Source organism: Pangasianodon hypophthalmus, chromosome 7 (genome assembly GCF_027358585.1).
Source record: "Pangasianodon hypophthalmus isolate fPanHyp1 chromosome 7, fPanHyp1.pri, whole genome shotgun sequence".
In the NCBI taxonomy this organism is placed as follows: domain Eukaryota; kingdom Metazoa; phylum Chordata; class Actinopteri; order Siluriformes; family Pangasiidae; genus Pangasianodon; species Pangasianodon hypophthalmus.
The window spans coordinates 12,247,048-12,259,342 of NC_069716.1; the positions used below are offsets into that span (position 1 = coordinate 12,247,048).

The 12,295-nt window shown below is 37.6% G+C and overlaps 1 protein-coding gene across 4 annotated transcripts in view; it reads left to right on the plus strand.

Annotated features, from left to right (window-relative positions):
• Nucleotides 1–12,295, plus strand: part of st3gal5 (ST3 beta-galactoside alpha-2,3-sialyltransferase 5) — a 96,175-nt gene that overhangs the window by 26,087 nt on the left and 57,793 nt on the right. For 3 of the 4 annotated variants that reach the window (XM_026940337.3, XM_026940335.3, XM_053235618.1), the window contains exons 3-4: nt 9,299–9,419; nt 10,305–10,436. In XM_026940337.3, the coding sequence (XP_026796138.1) occupies nt 9,299–9,419; nt 10,305–10,436 (253 nt within the window). The remainder of the gene's footprint in view (nt 1–9,298; nt 9,420–10,304; nt 10,437–12,295) is intronic. The other variant, XM_026940336.3, reaches the window with a different exon arrangement.

The window sequence follows — 12,295 nt, forward strand, 5'->3', positions numbered from 1 at the left end:
GAAGATGAAAAGAAATTTCACCTTTCAGTATGACAGTGACCCATAGCATATATCCGAGTCAACAAAGGAATGGCTTAACCAAAAGATGATCAGTGTTTTTGAATGGCCTAGCCAGAGCCCAGACCTGAATTCAGCTAAAAATCTGTGGGGTGACCTGAAGCGGACTGTGCGCAGGAGATACCCTCACAATGAAAAGGTGCTTCAACAAAATATAAGTTTAGGGGTGTGCACACTTATACAGCTAGGTTATTGTAAGTTTTTAATTTTTCTTTATTGTTCCTAAAAAGTTTCTGATTGTTTTTAACTTTATTTGTATACAGTGTCCCAGAATTCTCCTTACATAGGGGACATTAACACTTTTTAGCAAAATGAAAGAAAATATATATGTATAATAGATAGATATATTCTTTTCAGATGGCCTTTAAGAATGCCTTTGACAATAGAAGAACGTATTGATCATTCTCATGCCTTTGACAATAGAAGAACGTATTGATCATTCTCATTCTCAGAACTGCCGACTAGGGCCACTCCACAAGCCTTGTCATTTCGGAGATGCTCCAACCCGGTTGTCTGGCCATAACAGTTTGGCCCTTAAAGTTGCTCAGATTTTCATGCTTGCCCATTTCTCCCATATCCAGCGTGACGACTACAAGAACCAGCTGATTGCTTACCATTTAACATATCCCAGACCTTGTTGTGTACTGTTGTTACAAGATAATCAACATTATTAGCATCATCTGTGAGTGGTCATTATGTTTTGGCTCATCGGTGTACTGCATAAAAATTAAAATACAGTCCCAGCAAGAAAATGAAGGCAAAATGGGTATGTTTATACAGGAAGCACTAGAAATGCAAGATACAGACCAATAACATACACTGATTGGTCATAACAGGCCATGACAGGTGAAGTGAATAACATTGATTATCTCATTACAATGGCACCTGTCAAGGGGTGGGATATATTAGGCAGCAAGTGAACAGTCAGTTCTCAAAGTTGATGTGTTGGAATCAGGAAAAAAAAGGCAAGCGTAAGGATCTGAGCGACTTTGACAAGGGCCAAATTGTGATGGCTAGACGACTGGGTCAGAGCGTCTCCAAAACGGCAGATCTTGTGGGGTGTTCCCGGTATGCAGTGGTTAGTACCTACCAAAAGTGTTCCAAGGAAGGGTCATGGGCACCCAAGGCTCATTGATGCATGTGGGGAGCAAAGGCTAGCCCTTCTGGTCTATAGGCCTGTCACGATAATTATGTTGACCTTGATATTGTCCATTGTGTTTACATGCTTGTTTGTTTACATAAGAATAAATGTCACCAACGTTTAGCCATTCGCACTGCGTCTGTTCCCTAGGGCTGTCAAATTAAAATTCGAACTTTGAATATTTGTCGAATTTAAGATAAAAACGCACTTTCGAATGCAAAAACTGTGTGCATTTGAATTTAAGATGTGTAGCAAGCATTAACACTGATTTTAATTAAAACATCCAGTTGAAAAAATGCAATATATTAACAATGCGCTAACAATGTTTTCGAAGAAGAAAAATCTAGAAAGAATAGTTTTAGTGTTTCAAATAATCCAGTCAATAATTTTGGGGATTGAACCACTTAAGCTGCGTGAGCTGAAGCTGAACAGTGAATCAATACCAGTAAACTGAAGTGCTTTATGAGCCGGTTAATTAACTCACCAGATGCATCCTATTCAGACATATACACAACATAAACGTAATATTACAACTTGCTTCTGCACAAAATGACACGAATGCACAAGTGAACTTGAACTTAAGTAACACGCTAGGTAGAATGGTAAGTCACGTTGTGAATACGCTCCTTCCATAACAACGCACTAAAACACGGACAGTGAATAACTAAAGCATGACGAATTCACAATATTGTATTGCAGTAGTGTACTCATTGTAATGTTATTATTTCAGGAGATCAGGTTTTCACAACAATGGCATTTTTCATATGTTTTTGTTGATACATCTTTAAGTTAATATATAAAATATTTGGTTTAATTTTTGTATTTTCCTGTCAACCATTGACTAATATTCGATGCCATTTTAGTCAGAGTAAAATTGACTAAAATTAATAAATACGACACGAAATATTGATTAAATTTAAAGGATATTTTCGTCAGAAGACAAAAACTATGACTAAAAACAGTGTGAAAATTAACACTGGAACTGAGAGCCTAGGTTAAATCTTTTGATTTTATAATTTTAGAATTTTATGCACTTTAGTTTAAAATAAATGCAAATTTGTTAACAGCTAGGTTTGTTCTTTTCAATAAACAATATAACACACCGCTGTTTGGTTTGTATTTATTTGTTGCGGGTATAGGGGTAATAGGGGTAATGGGTAATTTGTTCCATCTAATCAAATCATCTTTTGACAGTTTTTGACAGAAGTAATGGTGTGAAGTTAAGTTTAAAGATACATTTTAATTTATAGGATATTATTTCCATAGGGTTTATTTTCATAGGGTCTTGGGAGATTGAAGCAGTTATGAAATTATAATAATAATTCTAAGAATTCTGTTGTTTTTTAAAACAATGTTATGAAAACCATGACAAGCATTTTGAAATTCTTTAAATAATTTGGACTGTAGTTTTTTGAGACACTTCATGTTTTTTACTGCACTGTGTTTTTGCTGTTTCTACTTGATTTTTACTCTTTACTGCAGATATGCAGTGTACTGTTGAGTTCTAAAAAGGATGAATATTCTTGTTGGAATTAGGAATTGAATTCGGGTTTCTCTGACCAGAGAGTTATTAAAACAACATTGTGGGGAAGATCAGGTTTCTGAATTTGCTAGGACTGCTGATAGGGATGTGAGATCTCAATACAGTGAATATGTTTATTAATCTGTGTGCAGTAGTGTTATTAGTTAGAAAACTGTCAATGCACAAGAAGGTTTCGTGATGTGGGGAGTGTTAGATTATTCAAGAATACCTAGTTTTGTAGTTTCCAAATCTCCAGCAGTGCGTAATCTGGTATCGATTGTTTAATTATGCTTGGTGAATTAAACAACTATGTGTATAGGATTCCCTGTGTGGTTTTAAAACTGCATTGAAGTTGCTGGCTATATTTGTGATCCAGTGGGTAAAAATGGTTTTGAGAAACAGCTATGAAAGAAGTTAGAGGAGTCTTCCTCTGTCTCTCTCTGTCTGTTTCACCCTCTCTCTGTCTCTTTCTGTGCGCATGTGCTGAGTGAGTGGGCGGAGCGTTGAGTGTGAGCGTTTGGCGTGTGTGCCAGGTACGAGTGTTCTACTTTTTCTATCTTTCTACCTTTTTTGTATAATTCTCTGGATGGTTTTAATTCATCTGTTTTGTGAGATTAGTTGGGAAGTGTACGGAGGTACTTAATATACCAGGGCGTCTGCTCCCGGTTTTGTACTGGGAGCATGGCTGCTTCAGGTAGTGGGAGTTTTGATTTCTTGACGCGGTGTCATGGTGTGAAGGTAGACTCACCTGTAACTGTAGAAGATTGCAGCCTGGCTGTAGGAGAAGTGGTTGGGCCGGAGAATATTCTGTCCGCGTCTCGCATGAACAGTGCTATTGTTGTATTTGTGAAAACAGTTGATTTAGCGAACCAGGTTGTAGAGAGTGGGGTAGTGGTTAACAGTATTTTTACTCCTGTACTCCCTCTTTCTACTCCTTCGAAAAAAGTGACTTTATCCAATGTGCCACCTTTCCTTTCAAAGGAAGTTCTGACTAGAATGCTCTCTCGTTATGGTAAATTGGTTTCTCCGATTAAGATGATTCCAGTTGGGTGCAAAGTTGTCAGTAGGTACTCAGTTGTCATTTTTGTCATTGTCATTTTTGCTACAACAAATAGCATGAAGTGTTTTGGATGTGGTGAATCAGGACACCGAGCTTGTCCAAGCAAATTGAATAAGCCAGATAATAGTCATCCACCGGCTGATGGTGAGAGAAATGTCATTACTTGTGATGAGGAGAATGTTAGTGCTGCCTTGCCTACTGTTGTTGAGGTGCCTGAAACAAGTGTGGCGCAAAAAAACTGTACCAACAGTAGATGCTGAGAGAATTACAGAAGTGATGCCTACGGAAGGGGAGAATGTTGTTGACGATGCGGAAAGGGATAAAGCATCCGCTGTGAGTGTTCAGTTAGCGTGTCAGGTGAATTAGTCGCGAAACAGTGATGGCTCTGCTGCGGTTGCTCAGCAACCTTATTCAGCCAATATAGAGCAGAATCAGTGTTCTGTCATGGATTCAGAAGATTGTGCTTTTAAAACGCCTCAAAAGAGAAGACTAAAGCAACACTACTTGAGCACACAGGCAAAAAGAATGGATAACTATGAATTGAGTCAGACTGATACAGAAAGTGAAAGTGATTTTTCTGAATGTAGCATTTCATGTAGTTTACCTCAGAGTGGATTCTCCAGCCGGGCTTACACTGTGAACGATATAAAGTCTTTTCTCAAAGTGACAAAAAATGCAAGAAAAGTTCAAGTTGAAGAATACTTCCCTGATGTGTTACAATTTATTGAAAAAGCAAAGGCTTTTAGGAGTGATACACTAACCAGGAAGTGTATTGTCTAAAGAAAATTCTTGCTAAACTTAATGCCCAATCAGGGCCAAATGTTGGTAATGATAATGCATAAATATCATCTCTTTGTGTGTTCTTTTTTTTAGGTGTTCCTTTTATGGTATTATCTTTTCACTTATGGGAGAAATTTTTGTTGCCTCTCTAAATGTAAATGGAGCTAGAGAGATCAAGAAAAGATTTCAATTATTTGAGATAATTAAACAGAAGAAAATTGTTGTTTTGTTTGCTCAAGAAACACATGGTGATTTGAAGTGAAGTGACTTGTGGCCAAGTAGGGTGACCCATACTAGGAATTTGTGCTCTGCATTTAACCCATCCAAGTGCACACACACAGTAGTGAACACACACCCGGAGCAGTGGGCAGCCTTTTTTTTTTCTTTTTTTTTTGCCGCGGCACCAGGGGAGCAGTTGGGGGTTCGGTGCCTTGCTCAAGGGTCTCACCTCAGTCGTGGTATTGAGGGTGGGAGAGAGCGCTGGTCATTCGCTCCCCCCACCTACAATCCCTGCCGGACCCAAGACTCGAACTCACAACCTTCAGGTTCACCTTCGGGTTGCAATTCCTACTCTCTATCCATTACCTGTTCTTATCAGGTAGAGGAGATTATAAAAGGTAGACTTTTAAAAGTTATAGCTCAGTTTGAAAATTGTTCTTTGTTTTTTATTTGTGTGTATGTTCCAACCAATGCACTGGAAAGAGTGTTTTTTCTAGATACTTTGAGTAATGTTTTATGTAATTGTAATCCCGAGGATTTATTATTTCTAGGTGGGGATTTCAATTGCACTGAGCACATTCTAGATAGAAATCATGTTGAACCGCATATGCCTTCACAAAAGCGTCTTATTCAATTATTGAAGTCACATGAGATTGCTGATGTTTGGAGAAATTTTCATGGTACTCAAAGGCAATATACATGGGCTCATGCTTATGATAATTTAGATTTTATGGATTTAAGCACCAGCTTGGCTTTTTCAGAAGTTGTTCAATCATTCCAGTATGCTTTTCTGATCATAGTTTGATACAGTGTGTTGTGTCTTTAAGTTCCATTAAGCCTAAAAGTGCTTACTGGCATTTCAATAACAATTTATTATGTGACAAACATTACAAAGAGATTTTTAAAGAGTTTTGGAAAAATCATCAACAAAATCATCTTTCTGGTCTTTACAGCAGTGGTAGGATGTTGTAAAAGCACAGATCAAGCAGTTGTGCCAACAATATACTCGCAACGTCACGAGAGACATAACCTGCTCGATAAAAGCAATAGAGAAAGAATTAGTAGAACTTCAGGGGCTTGCTGATAGTACAGGAGATTCGACCCATTTTGAAACATTTAATGTAAAAAAAAAAGTTAGTTTTAGCTCTTTAGCTGAACTTCTAGATACAGTTACACAAGGAGCTCTGGTCAGGTCACACTTTCAGAGCGTAGAATTGGTGGATGAACCCTCAAAATTTTTCTTCAATTTAGAAATGAAAAATGGGCAAAGAAGGTTTATTCATGCCTTATGCTCAGATACCGGAGTCTTGTTGTCAGACCCCTCTGACATTCAAAAAAGAGCAGTAAGTTTTTATGAAAAACTGTACAAAAGTGAACTCACCCATGAACAAACTGCTGGTAATGTCTTTCTTGAGAATTTACCTCAGTTATCCGAAGAAGCTAACGCTGAACTCAGTAAAGCTTTAACTCTGGAGGAGTTGGAAAGAGCTCTCCAAAGTATGGAGTGTGGCAAAGTGCCTGGAGTTGATGGGCTACCAGCCGAATTTTATAAGTCTTTTTGGTCAGAGGTGAGTTCAAATCTACTGGAGGTGCTTGAGGAAAGCCTAGCTAATGGACAGCTACCCACAAGTTGCCGTAGAGCAATCTTCACTTTGCTGCCAAAAAAGGGAGACTTGAACGACATTAAAAACTGGAGACCGGTGAGTTATACATTGCTCTCCAAGGCTCTGGCTAATAGTTTGGGAGAAATATTGGAACAAGTGATCCATCCTGACCAGACTTATTGTGTACCTGGTAGACGAATTTTTGATAACATATCTTTTATTAGGGATGTTTTGGATTTTGGTAAGAGTCTCAACTTAGATTTTGGTCTGATGTCTTTGGACCAGGAAAAGGCTTGATCGTGTTGAGCACAATTATTTATGGAATGTTTTAGCAGCGTTTGGCTTTAGTCCAAATTTCATTTCTATGATAAAGGTTCTGTACAGTGACGTTGAAAGCATATTGAAAGTTAATGGTGACTTATGGGCTCTTTTTAAAGTTTTAAGAGGTGTTAGACAAGGGTGTGCCCTGTCTGGTATGCTAGTGTGAATTTGTTGTCAAAATTATTAGAGGTTTTTAAATTGGTTCCTTCAACAAAAGTAAACTGGTCTAAAAGTGAAGCCATACTGGTTGGAAGATGGTTAAGCGGAGAACCAAACCTCCCAGATGGTTTAACCTGGACTAGGGAAGGTTTTAAATACCTTGGAGTGTTTTTAGGGAATGAAATGGTTGTACAAAAAAACTTTGAAGGGGTTTTTGAAAAAATAACAGGTGGAATTTTTTGCTTCCAAAAATGTCATATAGGGGGCGTGTACTGACTATAAGTAACTTGGTAGCATCTTCTCTCTGGCATTGGCTTATTTGTGTTGATCCTCCACCAGATTTTTTGTTAAGAATTCAGTCAATTTTAATTGATTTTTTTTTGGGACAAGCTGCACTGGGTTCCAAAAGCTGTTTTGTATTTGCCCAAGGAAGAAGGAGGCCATGGACTCATACATTTACAGAGCAGAACAGCAGCTTTTCGGCTTCAATTTGCACAGAGAGTTTTGACTGGTCAAGCGGACTCAAACTGGAAATCTATTGCTTTTGCTATCCTGCAGAATTTTGAAGGCTTAGGTTGGGACAAGCCTTTGTTCTGGTTGAATCCTAAAAAGATGAACTTGTCCAAGTTGCCCATTTTTTATCGTAACCTTTTTAAAGTTTGGACTTTATTTATAGTGCAATACACTATAAATACACAATAAGAGTAATACAAGTTCCTTGCATTGGGTGTTACAAGAACCTTTAATTTATAGTTCTCGCTTGGATATATCTTGTGAAGGCCCTCTCCCTGCTCTTGATGGAATTCTTCTCTCTTCTGGAGTGATAACCCTTAGACATCTATCGCGGCTAGCAGGAAAAGGCTTCAAGAATATTGACTCAGTAGCTGGACATTTGGGTTTTCATTCAACACGCATAGTGGCTAAACTTCTTGAAAAGTGGAGGTCTGCTTTCACAGTGGAAGAATTCAAATTGCTGGAGGACTATGCCGAGGGATTGATTATTCCAAACTCCAGAGATGCCTTTCCTAATCTGTTCTTATCACCTAATTTAGAAGAGTGTAAAGGTGTTTTTTTGTATTCTGAAAACTTGACATTAATCGGTTCAGAGCTGGCTTCTGGAAAAGCATTGTATAAAAGTTGTGTGAAATCCTTGAATAAGAGTGCTTTTCATAATAGGGTGGATACTCCCTGGCGTACCGTACTCCAGATGAAGGAGGGCACAAAACCAGAATGGAAAGCTCTGTATAAGTCACCATTAACCAAGAAAGTTGGGAATTTACAGTGGAGAATTTTACATGGTGCAGTTGCAGTTAATGCTTTTATTTCGGTTTTAAATCCTGGTGTTGGTCATGATTGCCCATTTTGTTATCAGAGAGAAACTGTGTTCCATGCATTTATGCAATGTGTCAGACTAAAGCCATTGTTTTCTATTTTACAGAATGTATTTGTTTGTTTTGGAGAAACTTTGTCTGTTGGAATTATTATTTGTGGGTTTAAATATGTTATACACCGGTATAAGTGTCAACTTTTGAACTTTTTCCTAGGCCAAGCTAAAATTGCAATTTATAAAACTAGAAAACACATAACTGAACAAAACTTGAGTTGTAATTTAGAGGCAGTGTTTTTCAATTCAGTGAAATCAAGAAATTTAATTGATTTTCGATATTTTAAAGCCATGAATGATCTTGTTTCTTTTGATCTGATTTGGTGTTATAAAGGTACTTTGTGTGAGGTTATTGAAGACAGCCTGTTTTTTGCAACCTTCCTAAGATAATTGCTTTTCTACTTGTTAATAATATGTTGATTAACTGGACAATGTTTTAGAATTTGTAATAAAGGGTCTTTGAAATTCAAATATATATATATATATATATATATATATATATATATATATATATATATATATATATATATATATATATATATAATATAATATAAAAACGTTAGCAATTATTACTGTGTCGACACCAACGGTGTTTATAACAAAAATCAGGACCCTCAGGAACTGTAATAGTTACAGTCAGAGTATGGGATATTTTTTACTGATCAAAATTGAAACATGACTCTTTTTTTTTTTTTTTTTTTTAAGAATTGAAGGTGGCATGATGTTTCTGGCCAATCTACTTAACCATTAAGCTTCTTGGTCTCTGAAAGAGTGTTTATTGTAAAAAGGAAATGTCTTCAAGGAGTTCAATTAATGGAAATAAATCATTATTTATTTTCTTTTGGCTTGAGAGCTAATTCCTGTTACATTCCATGAAGTCAATCTAACTGTTAATAACCTGCAATACAGATAAGTACATGAATATTGAATACAGAGTGATGAGTTAGGTTGCATAATTTGGTAGTACAATAATAAAACCTGCATAATATAATCTCAATAAATCTGTTCGTCAAATTATAATAGGTCCTTTTTCGTCTGCTCTTTCATCCAGGAGGAGGTTCATTGTACCACTCATGGTCATGGGCTTGATTTCCCTTGGCATTCTAAAACTGCCAATGTTCAATAATAATCCAAAACCTGTCATGATGCTTGTGGACCCCCATCATCGAGAGGTAATGTTTAATATTTCTTTCTTTGTGACACACAGCCTTAAGTCAAAAATGAGACAAACAGAGACTTAAAATAAAAATTACATGTCAGAATTTATTCCAAGACAGAAGTATGAATGCAAGCATGTAGCAAGTGATTGAAGCAGAAAAACGGTCTATCCTTTTGTGTACTAAACAGAGTAAAATCACCTGCAGTTCACACATGAGGAGGAAGATGAGGGGGATAAGCATAGTGAAGAGTAAAACTGGTTCAAACCAGAGCTGTTATCTCTACTTTAGTGCTATGTTTTTGGGTTTAAGGAACATGAGGATTTGAGAAAGGAACCATGTGCTGTAAAGACTTTGAGTCACCCCCACCATTAAAAATAGGTAATTGACGTTTCCTCTAATTGAATGGTGACAAGGTCAAATAATTATTTTATTTGAGCAATAAATATGGTGAAGCGCAAGTATGACCCCGAATATATAAAATATGGATTTGCGTACATTGACGACAAAATGGGCCTGAAACCTCAGTGTGTTGTATGTAATGAAGTGCACAAGACAGCATGAAACCATCCAAATTAAAATGTCATTTAGAAACAAAACACCCGGCTTGCAAAGACAAACCTGTTGAGTATTTTCAAAGATGACTCCAGGAGCTGAGGGCATCACGAAAGTGCCTAACATCATCATGTTCAAAACAAGTACAGGCACTCCGCGCATCTTACTACATAGCTCACCGTATTGCAAAGGCCAAGAAACCCCACACAATAGCAGAAGACATGTCATCCCAGCGCTTGTAATGAAGCACAACAGCTGGATACCTCAGGAAAAAATGCACTGAAGAGAACTGTCACGGCACATCTCAGTAAACTGCAACTTCGGTTTAATGACTACTTCCCGCAGAAACATGGAGATGATCACTGGATACGCAATCCCTTTGGAATCGACATGGAAAGCATCACATTGCCAAGCAATGAAGAGAATCCGCTGGTGGAGCCGTCATGTGATCAGATGCCGAAAAAGAAATTCAGTGAGGTAAGCCTCTCCCAGTTTGGGTGCAGTGATGTGATTTCTGAGTATCCGTACATCGCCACTCATGCAGTCAAAATCATCCTACCATTCAGCACTACCTATCTGTGCGAAAGTGGTTTCTCTGCTTTGGTCCAGCTTAAGTCAAAGCAGAGGAACAGACTGGACATTGAGCATGGCAGCCCTGTCTACCATCACCCCACACTTTAAAACTCTTATCAGGAGTAAAGCATATCCCCAGTTATCTCATTAGCTTCCCAAATGTCTGTTAAGTGAAACAGCTCATGTTTATTATGAGATAGTTGTCATATTAGATGTAAATGCAGTTATGATTCTTTTCATCAGTCTGCTGCTTAGGATTAGCATGCAAGTATGATGTTCATTCTATTCATCAGGATAAGTGTCAATATGTTTTATTAACAGTTCATGTTAGTATTGTGTGTATGATAAACATTTCTGAGAAATAAATTTGCTTGGTTCAAATTTCAAAAAATTTGGGTCACGGCTTAATGATCATGGGAAAATGTAGGTCCCATGGCCAAACCAGTTAAGAACCACTGCTCTAGCTCAACACACAGTATCTCCACGACGTTTAATGTGCTCTGCTGCTTGTTGCAAAACAGTTCTGAGAGAGGTTCACAGATCCACTGGCGAAGCACAAGCAGATCATGGGCTTCAGTACAAGAAACAGCACCATTTGGTTGGAAAAAGAGTATAGGCTGTATACAGTATATGTCCTGGCAGAACTACTATATCTACTAGCGAGATATGTTTGTTCAAATGAAGCATGACTGTCCCCTACTGGTCTTGTCGTGTCTTTCATGCAGTATCCTGCGTGGTACCACATGAAATCGCAGGATCCCTTTTCTTCTGACGCGCACTCTCACTGGCCACATCTGTAGAAGCCACAACACAATGATCTCCAGCTTGGCGAATAGGAATAGGTGTAGAAAAAAAGACTAGATGTAATACAATTCTCAGAAAGAAGTAAATCGTTTCAATCCTTTTAAAAATGTCCATGCCAAGCTAGGTACCAGTTTGATTATTACCAACCCAAAATTGAGTCCGTATAACAGAATCACAGCCCCTCAAATTGTACACGTACAGGTTGTGACAAAGAAAATTGGTTCTTGCCAGACATGCCCAAAAGAGTGCAGCCATTCAGCCTGTCTCCTAGGGCCCCACTTACCCTGGAAGCCAGCTTTTAACATGCAATCCTTAACTGAATGTATTCATAATATAAAATCATGAATGGACACCAGCTTCCTTAAAGTAAAACTGACAAAACAGAAACCTTACTTGTTATAGAGGGGCGACAGCATCCAAACATCCCAGTTCTCCACAACACTCTATGCCTGTGAACACTCCGGACCTGCTCCTTTACCTAAGTAAAAACTTTTTCCCAAATGCTTGACTAAACAAATATGTTATCAGCCTAGACCTAAACACTGGTGACATTCATTCTTATGTAAACAAACATGCATGTAAACGCAATGGGCAATATCAAGGTCAGGAAAAATGATCAAGGTCATGTCCATATATCGTACGATAAGTCGATAACGTGATTAGGTGGTTAATATAGTATTACTTTATAAAATCACTTAATGTTTTAAATAGTAACCCACCCATGCTTTAAGGTGGAAAAGGAAATCTACCTACCTTTTTCCTATTTTTATGTTCCACCCAACGTAAATATATGGGAAAAAGCATGATATAAATCATCAATATTATGTTTAAGCGAAATATTATATTTGTAAATGTCAATATCAGTGGTCCAATCAAAAGAAAAAAGATGCTTGTGCAGGTAAAGAAAGAAAAAGTGGATATACTGTTCTTATAGGAAACCTGCTTAAAAAGACACATGC